This window comes from Hemicordylus capensis, chromosome 4, assembly GCF_027244095.1.
Source record: "Hemicordylus capensis ecotype Gifberg chromosome 4, rHemCap1.1.pri, whole genome shotgun sequence".
NCBI lineage: Eukaryota > Metazoa > Chordata > Lepidosauria > Squamata > Cordylidae > Hemicordylus > Hemicordylus capensis.
In genome coordinates this window covers 86836588-86853397 of record NC_069660.1, presented here as the reverse complement: position 1 = coordinate 86853397, position 16810 = coordinate 86836588, and the positions used below count along the sequence as shown (strand labels likewise).

Here is a 16810-nt window from a genome sequence, read left to right as displayed (position 1 = left end):
TATTTATTTATTCATATTTTCTTTAAAATAGTTCTATACTGCCTAAAATTTGTGTCTCTGGGCAGTTTACAATTAAAATCATTTAAAATACTAAATCAATTAACAATTAAAATCATTTAAAAGATTAAAAACATTTAAAACCCAGTATTAAAATTATTTAAAACTATAAATCTAATTAAAAGCCTGGATGAATAAATGTGTTCAGTGCCTTTTTACAAGTTTATTTCAGTGTGCAGATCTACCATGTCCTTCCTGTGTGGCTTCTTGTTCCATGTTCATGGCTGCCAAGTTGTATTCCCCTCCCCTCTTGTCTCTGCTATTATTTTCTTACCCTAACCTTGCAACTACAGTGGCCTTTAAAAAAAAAACACCATTGTAGGTATAATCCAGCTAAAGATAACCAATTTTAAGTCCAATTGATTCCCATGGGAGATATTTAAGTGCATCTTCCATTTAAGTGCAATTATCCCATTGACCCATTTTGAAGGTAAGGTTCTCATATGACTTATTCTGCAATTAATGCAGTATCATTGGTGGAGGTGTTCAGAGTACCCATCTGGTCCAGTTTTAATGGATGAGTCTTAGTTTTTGGAACCCAAGGATGTGGACAAAGTATTTAGTCAAGTTCAGCCAACTGCCTGTATGCCTGACCCTTGCCAATCATAGCTCATTATATCTAGTATGGGCGGGATCTCCAGAAGGCTCCAGCAGGTTGTAAAAGCCTCACTGAGAAAGGGAGTGGTTCCAGCTTCATTGGAAAAAAAAAAATTATTCTACCACTTGAATAGTGGTTGGAAATTAGTATGGATCCAGAGATTGATAAGAACAGAGTAGGCACAGTTTGGTGATAAATGTTTGGTGGTAAATAAATAAAGTTCAAATCCAATGATGTATCAAATACATTTAATAATAATAAATCTCATATAATAATTTGACAAGATTATCTCAACAGAATTCTAACAATTAGCAAACATTTAAAAAATCACTACCCAAAAACAATAAATTCCAATATGACATTAAATAATTATAAAAGAAAGAACAACAGTAGCAAAAATGCCAAGTGTGAGAGATAATGCAAAAAAGACTGTGAGGCTATTCTCACTACCACTGAAAAGTGGGCTAAGGGAGCCCAGCCCACTTGCCAGTGGTCGTGAGAACCACTGGGCTCATGGGCAAGCCCAGTGATTCAGCAGTGGCCAGCCCACCTAAATACCCTTCCTCTAAAATGAGGTTAGAGGAGCAAGTGCTCCACTAACCCTGTTTTGGTGATCATGTGCCGCCACACTGCAGCTCCACACCACAGTGACACACGAGAAGATCTCTGACCGGGAGGCTACAACAAGCCTCCTGGTGTCAGGGGTCCCTCCAGAATGCTGGGAATTCCAGGGGCCAGGTGGCCCCTGATCCCCACTGCCCCAACCGGCTCCGTGATGAAGCCAGTAATCATGTGGGTGCCCAATCTGGCCGCCCAGGGAGGGCAGAGTGCTCATGTGCAGGGAGAGCAGGCCAAGCCCACTCTCCCCACCAAACCCTCCTCGGCTCTCTACATTGCTTGTGTGGAGAGCCTCTGTAGGTCTATTGACACAATAATCAAAACCATGAGGCAGACTACCCTGGTTTGCAAGACTGTGTGAACTCATTAAAATCCCTCCAACCCAGATTGCTCAAAGTAGGGCAACCCAGCATTTGTACCCTGCTCTTAACCAAGATAAGAGGAGAGAAGAGCTCTTTTGTGGAGATAGAGAGCTTTGAGTCTCCATGAAGTAGAGGCGGTCCGAGAACATTCAACACACATCACACTCTTTCAGGATCGCACACTTCTTGATTCACTAAAACCTGTCTTGCACTGTGAAATGAGCTCCTCACTTGGATTTCCAATATCTTTAACCCGCGTTGCAGTGTTAACCTCAAACCTCTTGATCTTCCCAGGCATGGTAGATGCTGGGACTCCGAACCTCCTCAGGGAGACTCAACTTTCAATTGGAGAAGCAGGCGAAAGCTATACCCATGTGGAGTAGCTCTGATTGGAGGAAGAGAGTTTCACAGCCTCTCCTGCTTGAAAAAGCCTCTCTGTTTACATTCTGTTGTCAGCATTTTACAATGAGAGCTGAACCAGAGGCTAGGAGTGTATGAGCCAGCTTGCTTTAAGCCGGGCTCGATGGGTCCGGGGTTGGACTGGAACAAGTTTGAGCTGAACTAGGCCTAGATTGAACTGAAGCTGGCTCGAAGCTATACTGGTAAAGGGGAATCCTTTGAGGATTCCCCTTTACCATACAGGCAGGGGCTGGAGGGCTTTCCTAAGTATAGAGGGGGCGGGAGAGGAGTAAATATGTACTTACATGTATGGACTGCAGCAGGGGCTCCCCTTCAGCTCTGCCGGCCTCTCTCTGAGTAGCCAGGGCCATCGGCTGCCCAGTTCAGGCCTCTGCACATGTGCGGTTAGTAAAATGTCCCCTGTGCATGTGTGGAGGCCATTTGCTTGACCATGAAGCATGGTCGCACAAATGGCCTCTGCAATGCACAGAGGTAAGGAAAATGGCCCCCATGCATGCACAGAGGCCCAACGTGGGCCAGAGAAGGCCTGGCCCAGGCCACTGATAGCCCCAACTACTCAGGGGGAAGCCGGCAGGGGATGGAGATCTACTGCTCCCCCACATGACTGCCACCATCACTACAGCCATGGCTCATACTTGTAAGTACATATTTACGCCCCTCCTGCCCCTTCTATACTAGCAAAGCCCCCCTGCCCCTTAACTGGTAAAGGGGGATCCTCATTGGTTTCCCCTTTACCAGTATAGTTCCAAGCCAGTTCAACTGGCTCCGTTCCACCTCGAACCAAGCCAAGCTTGACCAGGCCAAATCCAACCCAGGCCAGGTTGCTTCAAATCCAGTTCAGATTCAAGTCAAACCAGCAAATCTAGTTTTGTGCACACCCCTACCAGAGGCTTGGATCAGACCATGCTTTTGAGTACATCTCATGGGAACATAGGAAGCTGCCTTATACTGAGTCAGACCATTGGTCCATCAAGCTCAATATTGTCTACACAGACTGGCAATAACTTATCCATGTCTGCAAGCAGGAGTCTCTCTCCCATCTTGGAGATGCCAAGGAGGGAACTTGGAACCTTCTGCATGCAAGACTCCTAGACTCATGACTCTTAGACTGCATGCTTAGACTCAGGTAGTGATAGGAGTTAGAAAAAAACCCTTAGCCCAGTTTTGCACGTGTGTGTAAATAGCCTTATTGTGTGACTTCTCCTAATTTCTTCAATTCCAATAAGGCAAATGAACATTGGGTTAGGAATATATTTATTTTTCTATCACATAACATGCATCACCTTTTCAGTTCAAAATGTAGGCACTCATGGCAGCTTACATACAAAAACAATACAAAACAATAAAATATGAAAGAAGTAATAAACCTTCAATTCAATCAATAACAACACAAACCAACAAACAGAAAAGCAGCAATAGACAAACTTACATTTAACCCTCATCTGGATTTGGGGGCAGATTTCATAAACAAGCAAACCACTGTACTCCCGACAGTGGTTCAGGGCGTGCTCTTCTTGTCAAACTCTCACCTGCACTCTGGTAATAGGGGTGTGCATGGACCAGTGGCCGCAGGTCAGTCCAAATTCAGACTGAACCACAGGTCCCCAAACCAGTTCGGTCAAACCTACTGGCTAGGCTCGTTAGGTAGACTAACCGGTTTGCCGCAGTTTGCAATGAAACCACTTTAACAGGCCGGTTGGTGGCAAACAAGTCCATGCACACCCCTACTGTAATTCACAGTATATCCACAAGTATGGCCCACCAGTTATATTTATGTTATTAATCCATCTTATTTGTTTCTTTATTTGTTTGTTATTTCTCTATGTAAACCACTTTGGAAAAGTTTGTTGAACTATTAATTTTGTTAACTATTAATAAATAGTTGTTAACTATTAATAAATAGTTGTTGTTCTTCTTGTTGTTGTTGTTAATAAAAAATATGACACAGGTTAGAAAACCACCCAAAAATGAATGAACTCTCTATGGAGGAGTAGCTTCTATCCCATTCCCATATTAAGTCAATTGGGAGAAAAAAAATATCCCAAAATGAATGGTGGGTAGTGAGTTCTGTTGCATCCCCAAGTTAAGCTATTTTGGATGGGAGAGAAGACCCTGAGCTGGGTCTCACAATCAGTGAGACTCGGTTTGCGAGAGTGAGTGGGGAGAGTGGGCTAAGTCCTCTCTCCCCGCACACGAGCAGGGCGGGAGCCCTGGGTGGCCGGATTGGCCACCCACACGATTGCTGGCCCCGTGACGGAGCCCGCGGGGGCTGGGGGAGCGGGGGCCAATTGGCCCCTGGAAACTCCAGAATGCCCTGCGTGAGCACGCAGGGCATGCTGGCGGGACCCCCGGAGCCGGGAGGTGGCTTTTTGCCTCCCTCTGGGGGTCTCCTTGTGAGTAGTCACGGCACGGAGCCACGCCACAGCTACACATGATTTTTTTTTAAGCGGGTTTGCGGAGCGCTTGCTCCGCAAACCCGGTTTTAGGGGCAGGCTACTTGAGTGGGTTACCTGCTCAAGAACTACTGGGCTCGCAGCCGAGTCCAGTGGTTCTCAGGATTTCAGAAAACCTGGCTAGCGGAGGCTAGCCCGATTTTCTGCAATTGTGTGAATAGTCCCCCTGTTTCTCTTTGGAAACTTCAGTTTTGTTTCCCCCTGCAAGTTTAATTTAGTGAAGCTATTTAAATAGTGAAGCTATTCACACAATTGCTCAAAACCAGGCTGGGCTCCCTTAGCCAGCTTTTGAGCAATTGTGAGAAACAACAGGCTCGCGGGTGAGCCCGGTGGTTCTCTTGCAGCTAGCCTGCCTAAGTACCTCTCACCCTAAAGGAGGTTAATTACCCCTCACCCTAAATGAGGTTGCAGCCACGGCTTACACACTGGGGTGGGGGGGAGGGGAGAGAGGAGGAGGGCCTCAGGAAGGCACCACATACATGCCTTCCTGGGATTTGGGGGGCTGGGGCACCGCATGGCAGCGCTCCCCTTCCCCCAACCCCCAGAACTCCCGACAGAGCTGCGGCTGGGCATGGGAGCGCCCAACCGGAGCAGCTGCTCGTCTGGGAGGCCGATCCGGCTGCCTAGTGATGAGTGACTGCTCATGCAGGAAGAGCCGGCCAAGCCTGCTCTCCCTGCACAAACCCCATCTGGCACTTCACACCAATCATGTGAAGCATCTCAGAGTCTGAAAAATAGTCTGAAGGCAGCACTGCACAGTTCTGTGCTCCCAAGTTAGAGCAGATGAAATGATCCCCTCCCACAATATCAGACAATGAGGCCATTCACATGCACGTGCAAAACTGGGCTGAGGGAGCCCAGCCCAGTTTTGCACACGCTGTGAACTGCTGAGATTGGCCTGATCCCAGCGGCAACACAACAGCAAACCCGCCTAAATAGCCACACTTGAAAACAAGGTTAAAGGAGCGAGCACTCCCTTAACCACATTTTTTAATCGTGTGGCAAGCATGGCTGCCACACTGCGGGGAGTCTGGGGAGGGGAGGGGGATCCCCATGATGCACCGCGCACTTGTGTGGTGCATCATTGTATTTCCGGGGGCCAGAACAACACATCCCAGTCTCTGACCCTCCCTGCTCCCTTTGTGCACGGGGAATCATCTGTTTGGAACAAGTAAAGACCGGACACTACCATCCCCGGTTCAGGAGTTTGTTGAGCCATTTTTTTAAAATTAAAAAAAATCTTTTTTTAATTTACCCTCTCTGGGGGGCTTCTCTAAGGTGGCAGGAGGGCGTCAACGGAGGCTCCTCCTCCCCCCACCAGCCTTCCTTTATGCAAAATTGCCCCATTTGGGTGGTCTGACAACCCCCCTGGACCGGACCACACGGAGAGGGGGTTCAATGGGGGGGGGCAAAATCAAACTGGCCTGGTCCGATTTGGGTCCAGTTCAAATTCTAACTGAACCGGACCAGGCGGTCTTGTGCACACCCCTACCCTCTGCCTGACTCACCCAGAAAAGGGGAAGCAACATCAGGAGATACTGAAGTGGTGCGGGGTCCTGAAACATCACTCTGGCCCAACCTGGAGCAAGGAGAGATCTGGCCAGAGTGAGTGGCAGGGGCATAACTATAATAGGGCAAGGGGAGACAGTTGTCTATGGGCCCATTGCCGGCGGGGGGGAGAAGAGGCAGGTCACATGACTGACTTCCCCAACCGCACACCCGCCTGGGCTTCCTTCAGTTGTATTCATCCTCCAAGCTGTAGCAGCTAAGATGGATTGAGGACATCACAAGGAATTTACGTTTCAATGACAAAGTCACATGACAGTAAAGAAGAGTGATTACCAAGCTGGCAACCATTAGAGGTATCTGGACCTTGTTTGTGCAGCAGCTGCAGCAGTGCTACATTCAGTGTTCAGTGTTAGTCTGAACTAACAGCTGATGAACAACTGTTAGGTTTCTGAGGCACTGTCCCTTCTGGCAACACATGCCAAGGAAACCAAAGAAGTACAATTTGAAAATGTGGTGGTGGTGTGATGCAGAGATATCCTACCCACTGACAGGAGATGTTTACCTTGGCAAGTAAACCGGAGGACTGCAACAAAGACAAGTAGGCCTGCAAGTTGCTCAGCAATGTGTACAGCCGGGGCTGTACACTTGGGGTGGCCACTTCAGGTGAACTGCCTCTCTACATACAATCCAAAACCTTGTTGGAGCATGTTTAGAGGGGCAATTCAGATGAGCATCTCTCTCACGCATTTAAAATATGTGCCAAGAGCATTCTTGCTGCAGCTCTGATGCTATTGTAAGTGCAGGGCTGTGTTCCTCTGAACCTGCCCTCGGAAGATTGTGGTGGGAGTTAATGTTTGTTCCAGTGCATAGCTAGCAGACGCTCTCCTGAGCAAGAAATTGACCTATGTAGGCATTATGAGACACAAGCCAGACATACCACAGAGATGCACCCACATTCACAAAGGTAACCATTGTCATCTGTGTTTGGCTTGGATGGATAGAAGATGTTGCTGTTACGTGTACTCAAGAAATGTGTGCCCAAGGACAACTGACAAGAAACCAATCAAAATATATTATTATTGTGGGAGACAAGCCTGTAGAATGCATTTGACCAGCTTCCAGACCTATGATGATTGCCTTTAGGTCAGTCACAGTGTGTCCTTTTAGCTGAAATGCTGAGATGTTGAAGTATGGATCCTCATTGTGGAGTTTGAAATGTTCGTTTTTCTTAGCTAACAACTCCCATTCTCAGTGAGTCGTGCAGTCATACAGAATGCCATGCTTGGGATGTGGGGGTCACCACTGCACTCCCCTGGAATGAGATACTAAATCGTAGGTTCTGTGGCCTGGAGCAGTTGGGGGGCATCCAATGTAACAAGGGGACTACTTGGGAGTAGGAAGTCCCACTCATGCATAAAGAATCATGACTCAGGATGAGGGTTAAAAATTATAAGAGCAAAGTTTAAAAATAAGTCCTATTCAGCAGGCAAATAAAAAGCTTGCTGGAACACAAACAGGACTTGTCCCTTTTTTTGGTACTGCAGAATATGGTGAAAGGCCATTTTGCCATTTTATATTAATTAGTAGTGTATTAGAAGTGGTCTTTATTTTAGCGTTATCTCCCAAAAACTATGTGATACTGGAAGTGCTTCATGTCCTTCAATATATTCTATAGCACAAAAGAAGCATCACAGGACAGAAGCTGTTCGTGTGTCCAGGAAGGGGCACACTTTGTATACAGTTTATACTGTATACTGATGGGCGTTTTCCGTACTATGAGATTTGCAACAGTTAAAGTCTTGCAAAGTGCAGCAGAATTAGGCAGAGGTTTGATACTGTGAGCACAGCAGCTTTGATGCAATTTTCTATGCAACGTGACAGGGTTTTGGCTGTCCGTATTGCCCACCACTGCAGCAGATTTTCCAGGCAGGTGGTGTCCATATTCCACCTGGATTACAATCACTGCCCCTTCCTCCTCCTCCATTTCCAGCCAATAGGGTTGTGGAGGAGGTGGGGAACCGCTGACTCAATGAACTCTTTTTTAAACAAAACATTTCTTGGTGTTTTTGTGCAAAGGTGTAACAACTTTCTCCTTTGCGCAAGAAGAAGCACTGAACATATGAGGTGTGAGACCAATGGGATCAAAAGCCAAGGATAAAAGCGGGAGTGAAACAGAGTGGAAATATGTTAGATATATATTTTTTAAAGAAAGAAAAATCAGCTTTATATATCAAATTCCGGAGACAATTGTGACTGAAACCTAGGGCCGAACACAGAAATGAAAAACTGAGAGGCGACAATATATTGAGAAAAATATATTGTGTAACTTTACATATCAACAGTTCAATCTGCCAAATGAGCTAGCGAATCCACAGCGTGAATGTGTTAAAAAAAAAATCTTAATGAAAAACATGAGCAATTGAAATTAAAAGCAGATGAGAAATGAGTTGCACCCTTGCACAAGAACTCAATTTTTTAATTTTTTAATTTTTTTTGCATGAGTAGCAACATTATTTCAGGAATGGGTGGAAAGGGGTTGTAAAAATTGACAAATCCAAGTGAACTGTCCAGACCACACTGCGCTACAATGCATCAAACACAGGGCAAGCCTCAGTACAACAGAAAAACACAGCACTCTCCTGCAACAGTTTTACAATGTTATAGGGCCAAAACTCATCAATAAAACCCAAATCAAGGCATCGGAAATATTGACAGCACCCTGGTGACAGTGCAGCAACCGCCATGTCACAACATGAGAAATATGGAGGGGAGCTTAGCAGACACTATGAAACTGTTGTAGCATGTAATCTAGAAAACTCCCTGTTCTCCCTCATAAAGATTTGTAATATTTCTTCCAAAACCAGGTTCCTTCTCTACAAGCATTGTTTTTTGTCTTGTGGAGAAGAGCTCAATTCCATCTCCACCCCAAGTCACACATTAGGCTTTGAGAGTAACTTCCCCTTCTTCTCTCCTTCCAGATCTGGCATCTGTTGAATTGGATGGATTTGATGGGCAGACCTTAGCCAAAATGCTCAGATGCCACATGCAGCAGCTCCCTTGCCCTGTCATTCACCCAGCAATTTACAGCAAACTGCTCTACACAGTTCAAGGTAAATGTGCCTTCTTTTTTGTTTTACCACCTTTTAAAAGATCCATATTCCAAAGTTCTGTCATGTCATAATTTTCATGGAATCTCTGGAAACAGGCCTGTGCACCAGAGCCACCTTTCAAAGTACTAGATCTATTATATTATATTAAGCAGGGGAAGAGCAACTTCCCTTCTCCAGCCCCAGCACAGCATCCTTCCAGTGATTGTTGCTGGTGTCTATTTTAGGTTTATTTCTAGATTGTGAGCCCTTTGGGGACAGGGAGCCATTTTATTTTTGTATTTATTTATTCTTTTTCTATGTAAACTGCTTTAAGAACTTTTGCTGAAAAGTGGTACATACAGGTGAAACTCGAAAAATTAGAATATTGTGCAAAAGTTCATTAATTTCAGTAATGCAAATTAAAAGGTGAAACTGATATATGAGATAGACGCATTACATGCAAAGCGAGATAAGTCAAGCCTTAATTTGTTATAATTGTGATGATCATGGCGTACAGCTCATGAGAACCCCAAATCCACAATCCCAGAAAATTAGAATATTGTGAAAAGGTTCAACAGTCTAGGCTCCAGGTGTCCCACTCCAATCAGCTAATCAATCCATAACACCTGCAAAGGGTTCCTGAGCCTTTAAATGGTCTCTCAGTCTGGTTCATTAGGAATCACAATCATGGGAAAGACTGCTGACTTGACAGTTGTGCAGAAAACCATCATTGACACCCTCCATAAGGAGGGAAAGCCTCAAAAGGTAATTGCAAAAGAAGTTGGATGTTCCCAAAGTGCTGTATCAAAGCACATTAATAGAAAGTTATGTGGAAGGGAAAAGTGTGGAAGAAAAAGGTGCACAAGCAGCAGGGATGACCGCAGCCTGGAGAGGATTGTCAGGAAAAGGCCATTCAAAAGTGTTGGGGACTTTCACAAGGAGTGGACTGAGGCTGGAGTTAGTGCATCAAGCGCCACCACACACAGACGGATCCTGGACATGGGCTTCAAATGTCGTATTCCTCTTGTCAAGCCGCTCCTGAACAACAAACAACATCAGAAGCGTCTTACCTGGGCTCAAGAAGAAAAAAAAGGTCTGTTGCTCAGTGGTCCAAAGTCCACTTTTCTGATGAGAGCAACTTTTGCATCTCATTTGGAAACCAAGGACCCAGAGTCTGGAGGAAGAATGGAGAGGCACACAATGCAAGATGCTTGAAGCCCCGTGTGAAGTTTCCACAGTCTGTGTTGATTTGGGGAGCCATGTCATCTGCTGGTGTTGGTCCACTGTGCTTCATTAAGTCCAGGGTCAACGCAGCCGTCTATCAGGAGATTTTGGAGCACTTCATGCTTCCTTCCGCAGACGAGCTGTATGGGAATGCTGACTTCATTTTCCAGCAGGACTTGGCACCTGCCCACACTGCCAAAAGTACCAAAACCTGGTTCAATGACCATGGGATTACTGTGCTTGATTGGCCAGCAAACTCGCCTGACCTGAACCCCATAGAGAATCTATGGGGCATTGCCAAGAGAAGGATGAGAGACATGAGACCAAACAATGCAGAAGAGCTGAAGGCCTCTATTGAAGCATCCATAACACCTCAGCAGTGCCACAGGCTGATATCATCCATGCCACGCCGCATTGAGGCAGTAATTGCTGCAAAAGGGGCCCAAACCAAGTACTGAATACATATGCATGCTTATACTTTTCAAAGGTCCGATATTGTTCTATTTACAATCCTTGTTTTATTGGTTTCATGTAATATTCTAATTTTCTGGGATTGTGGATTTGGGGTTCTCATGAGCTGTACGCCATGATCATCACAATTATAACAAATTAAGGCTTGACTTATCTCGCTTTGCATGTAATGCGTCTATCTCATATATCAGTTTCACCTTTTAATTTGCATTACTGAAATTAATGAACTTTTGCACGATATTCTAATTTTTCGAGTTTCACCGTAAGTAGTAGTAGTCATCCAATCCTAGTTTCTCTGTTACTGGTGTTATAATCTTCCATATTATTCTCTGTGGTGATTTGAATGAATGTGCCTTAGTTTATTGTGTTCTTAAACACAAGGATTGAATGTGCATCAATCAGGCTTATTAAAGTTTGTGCAACAACACTCCCACTAGTGCTTTTCAGGGCCAGACTGCAGAAAAGATGTGTTTTGATTAGGGCTGTCAACCAATTAAAGAGTTTCTAGTTGATTTAATCACCTGCTTTTAAATTTATTAACAAATTAATTAATTCAACTTAAATAAATATGCATATTATGAAAACACGCTACAAGTGCCCTTTTGAGATCCTAAAGGTAATACAAGATTATTTACAATTTAATAAACAAAAGCTAGCATTAATTGTTTACAAAGCAGGACTGTATTTAATGTTTTCTTTTAATTCAAAATTTCAGAAACACACTAGGACCAAAATTAATAAAACAGGCCTTAACTTACAGCACCACCTATTTAACATTGGCCTCCTCTGATTGATCAGCTAAAGCTTTAGTTGGTTGATCTACCAATTAAAGCTTGCAGCAATAATGTTGACTCATGCTCTAGTGGATTTGTGTTAAAAGTCCCCTAAGCCTGCTAATAATGTGGGTTTTGCAATTATATCCAAGTTAGGCTAGCCCTTAGATAAACCACACTTCAGCCTGATAAAGAAATGAGATTGGGGAGGGTATTTACATTGAGCTCCCCAGACCTGGCCACACTCAGTGCAATAGAAGCTGTGAACCTGTAACAGATTCTGTTTGAAAAAGTGGCAGTGCCAGGCTCATTGAACTTTGCAGCCTGGAATTCAAGCCAGCAGCACTCATTGCAGTGAATGGAACGACACACTAAGGAAAACCATGAGCCGGGTCTCACGATCAGTGAGACCCGGTTTGTGAGAGTGAGTGGGGAGAGTGGGCACACGAGCAGGGCGGGAGCCCTGGGTGGCCGGATCGGCCGCCCACATGATTGCCGGCTCTGTGACGGAGCCGGTGGGGGCTGGGGGGAGCAGGGGCTGATCAGCCCCCGGAAGATCCAGCATGCCCTGCGCGAGTGCACAGGACATGCTGACGAGACCCCCAGAGCCGGGAGGCAGCTTTTCGCCTCCCCCCAGGGTCTCCTCATGAGTAGCCGCGGCATGGAGCTGCGCTGTGGCTACTCACGATTTTAAAAACTGGGTTTGCATAATGCTCACTCCACAAACCCGGTTTTAGGGGAGGGGTACTTGAGCAGCTTACCCGCTCAAGAACCACCGGGTTCGCAGCCGAGCCCGGTGGTTCTCACGATTGCAGAAAATCGGGCTAGCAGAGGCCAGCCCGATTTTCTGCAATCGTGAAAATAGCCTCCATGTGTGAGCAACTCCCTTTCATGTCAGATTTTAATATGGCTCAGAATATCCTGTATTTTGAGTTGCCACTCAATTTTACCCAAAGCAAAATCTGAAGTGAATTTGTGGCATTCTGCTTAGGAGAACCTCTGCTTAGGAGTAGGATGTTTGAAGAATTTAAAGAGAGTCTGAGCAAGATTTGTAATGCTCTTGTTTATATCTACAAGAGAGAAACAACAAGAACAACTTGGTTTGGCAAACCCATCCAAATAAAAGGTGACCTCTGATACAAAAGCAAAACATGCCAGGGTCACATATTATAATGAGGAGACAGTCAGCCAAAACAACTAGAGCAAGAAAAAGCAAACTTCATGTTGGAAGCAAACATTGTTTTATAGCTCGAAAGATTAAAAAAAGGTGACTGTATTTTCCCTCCCACTGGCATTATGGAATTTGACAAATGCTTAAAAAAAAAAAAAGACCCAAACATAGGGTGCATAATAAAGTCAGTAAGGCTGTGTGTTGTTTAATACACTGTAGTAAATCCCTCCACCCCCTTTTATTTTATGTGGGTGTGTGATGTTTTGTTCAATAGTAAAGCAGCAGGAACTGATTTCCATTGCCGAGTTCCATTTGTTTGTTTTTGGTTCAGTTCAGATTGTGAGCCTGCAAGCAGGTAAAAGGTAAAGTGTGCTGTCAAGTCGATTTTGACTCCTGGCACCCACAGAGCCCTGTGGTTTTCTTTTGGTAGAATACAGGAGGGGTTTACCATTGCCTCCTCCCGTGCAGTATGAGATAATGCCTTTCAGCATCTTCCTATATCGCTGCTGCCCAATACAGTACCAGCGGGGATTCGAACCAGCAACCTCTTGCTTGATAGTCAAGCATTTCCCAGCTGCGCCATTAGGTGGCTTTGCAAGCAGGTACCTGTCTACTATTATTAATGTACATCACTTTCCCCACACACGAGCAGGGCGGTTTATCAATATCTAAAGAAAGTGTGCACAATTTGCTGGAATGATTTGACAGACTGAGGATTTCCTTGCAAAACTTCTTGGGATGTTTTCTAACTGTACATTGCTATGAGAAGAAATAGGAGAGTACACTAAAGGTATCCTATCTTGCCTCTGGCAGAGTCAATGTGATTTAAGCTGTCAGCAACAATTAAATGCAGACCGTACTCAAATTACTTTGGTATATATCTCAACACCTCCCAAAGCTTGATGCCATTTTCCCACCACCACCAGCTGCATGGTCTTTTCCCCTGTGGAGAGAAAAACAGCTTGGGGTGGGTGGCGTAATTTTCAACAGAAGAATGGCCCGGGGAGAAAGTGTTAAGCACCCTCCACCCCTGCTGTTTCTCTACTCAACTTGCAGCCTCCCGATATCACTTTGGGGCAAAGAATTGTTGGGGGCAAGATGCACACAAGTGCATGTCATGTCTAGTTCAAACTTCCATGCGCTATCCCCTGATTACCACTCATAGACTAACCCCTACAGTTCAGACAATACTGTGCAATGGCTAGAAGGGACTCGGAACAAGGTAGAGCTACTTTGGACTAATTTATTGATTAGCCAAAAGCATTTATTGACTCATATTTAACGCTACTTAAATAGCATATGTAGGTATATCAACCATTGCATATCAGTATAAAACAAACAGAGAACAAACTTCTCATTGTCCCTTCACTCTTTCCTGTTCTCTCACTTTTGGTTACAAAAAGTGAAGGGATAGTTGGGGTGGGGTGTGCTGGTGGCTGATAGTGCAATAATTAAAAAAAGAAGGCTTACAATAAACTTTGTATTAGTTTATAGGAACATAGGAAGCTGCCATATACTGAGTCAGACCATTGGTCCATCTAGCTCAGTATTGTCTTCACAGACCGGCAGCGGCTTCTCCAAGGTTGCAGGCAGGAATCTCTCTCAGCCCCATCTTGGAGATGCCAGGGAGGGAACTTGGAGCCTAGATGCTCTTCCCAGAGCGGCCTCATCCCCTGAGGGGAATATCTTACAGTGCTCACACATCAAGTCTCCCATTCATATGCAACCAGGGCAGACCCTGCTTAGCTAAGGGGACAAAGCATGCTTGCTACCACAAGACCAGCTCTCCTGGTCACTCTGGATTTCAGGCTGTTTCTGCGCCATAGCACAGCTTAACTCTCTTTCATCCACACTGATAAGAATTGTGAACTGGTATTGATTTGGTGTGATGTATCCTGGTGCTATAAGAATGTGCAATGCACTGGGCTGAAGAAGAGCAAATTTCTTTGTTTACGCTTCATCCACTTTACCCACTGTTTGTAACCAAATCCAGGAACTCTGCCTTGTGTCTTTTCTGTTCTGAGAACTTCTGAGTAGTTTGTACGGGTGCTTTCCAGATGGGAACTTAAAATTGCTTCACTCTGCATAGGCTTGGTGTGCATTCATACGGTCTGAGTTTTGACACCATCTTGCATAGAGGAACAGCAAGGTGCTGTTTGCACAGCCACAGCCTGTATTCACATCTATTCTTGATGTTTCAGGTTTAAAGCGTTGTATGTGCGTGATATGTCCCTGCTAACTGAGCAAAGAGGCACTCTTTATTGAGCAGGGGGAGAGCAACTGGCCCTATCCAGCCAGTGGCTGGAGGGATGTGTGTCTTATGTTTCTTTTAGGGTTGTGCGGGGTTTTTTTCCTGTTTTGTTTTTGGCCCAAATCTGAAACACCCCCATTTTATTCTTTGTTTGAAACCAGCCAATCCGAAACACCCCAATTTTTTTTTGTTCGAAATTGCAAAATCCGAATTTGAAACGTTTTGGATTTTAAAAAATGGCCCCAGGGAAAAACTAGTGGGTGGGGGTGGTAGTGCCCAATGAGTGGAAACTACCACCCAAATTTCAGAGGAATTGGGCAAAAGGCTGGGTTTTGGTGAATTTTTGCAGTATAGGATTTTTCCCATAGGGAAGAATAGAGGTTTTGGCAAAAGTATAGCTTCATGTTGGGGGGAAAGGGGTGGCCCAGAGCAGAGTAGGGTGGGTGGTAATGCCCAGTGGGGGCAAGGAAGCTGCCAGAATTATTTCAAAGGAATTGGGCAGAAGGCTGATTTTTAAAGCTATAATGGAGTTTGTGTGTCTGTAAATTTCTTCCCCATGGGGAATGATGGACCTCCATAATTCCTGCCCCATAACTGCACTTGGGGGGCACCAGGGTGGCCCAGAGTGAGTAGTGGTGTAGACCACATAGGGTGCCAACCACCCCCATGGGTTGCTAACCCATGGGGTACTGGGTTCTGTTGTTTCTGAGATGTTTTGAGTGTAGATTCAGATTCTCTGGTAGCATATGAGAGTGGATTCATGGTTTGTCATTGAAAATCTCATATGCTACCAGAGAATCTACACTCAGAACACCTCAGAAACAACAGAACCCAGCACCCCCATTGGTTAGCAACCCATGGGGGCGGTTGGCACCCTATGTGCACTACACCACCACTCACTCCTGGCCACCCCAGTGTCCCCCAGGTGGAGTTATGGGTCTGCTGAAACCTCCATTATTCCTTGGGGGGTGGGGGGACCTTAAAGAAGCATAAACTTCCAACCATTCCTAAGAAATCAGCGCTTTGCCCTGTTCCTTTGGGCTCTGGGTTGTGGCAGGCACCCCTTGGGGCACTGCCACCCAACCCACTGTTTTGCCCCTCAGGCCCCCTTTCTGCCCCAACTCTGCCCCAAAGACATTTCAACTTCAGAAATTCTTTAAAAATCAGCCCTTTTCCCAATTCCTTTGGAATCTGGGTGGCAGCAGGCACCCATTGGGGCACTACCACCTGAACCACTCTTCTGCCCCTAAAGCCCCCTTTCTGCCCCAATCCACCCCAAATAGCATCAACATCACACATCAACAACAGCAGAGCTTTGGGAAAAATCAGGCAGATTTCCAAAGGTCATGCACATCCCCCCTGCCCAAAATGCAATTGATCTACACACAACAGTGAAATGCACACTGCCCCACTGGCCAATGAGGGTAAAATTTACCCTTAAATTTGCTTAAAAGGAATAAGGAGGCAATTGCCAGCAGATCAGCCCATGCTTTCGCTGGCCAATCTGCGGGATGGAAGGGCTGGAAATTAAAACAGATGTCAAAACTAAAAATGGAGACTGAAGGAGAAAGACTTTCTGCATTGCAAAATGAAGTTCCAAAACAGCCGAAACAACAAAAAGTTTTGTATCCGAAACAGGGACGTTTTGTTTTTGCTACAAAATTTTCTGTTTTGAGCATTGGTTGTTTTGTTTGGCTACAAAACAGCCAAAATGGCCTGTTTTGTTCACAAAACGTTTTGTATCCGAAACGAAATGCACATCCCTAGTTTCTTTTTAGATTGTGAGACCTTTGGAAACAGGGATCCACCTTTTA

The 16810-nt window shown here is 45.2% G+C and overlaps 1 protein-coding gene across 1 annotated transcript in view; it reads left to right on the top strand.

The window, feature by feature from the left end:
• Window positions 1-16810, top strand: part of LOC128324387 (phosphatidylinositol 3-kinase regulatory subunit alpha-like) — a 343159-nt gene that overhangs the window by 168853 nt on the left and 157496 nt on the right. The window contains exon 9 of the mRNA XM_053248910.1: window positions 8996-9127. Within this exon, the coding sequence (XP_053104885.1) occupies window positions 8996-9127 (132 nt within the window). The remainder of the gene's footprint in view (window positions 1-8995; window positions 9128-16810) is intronic.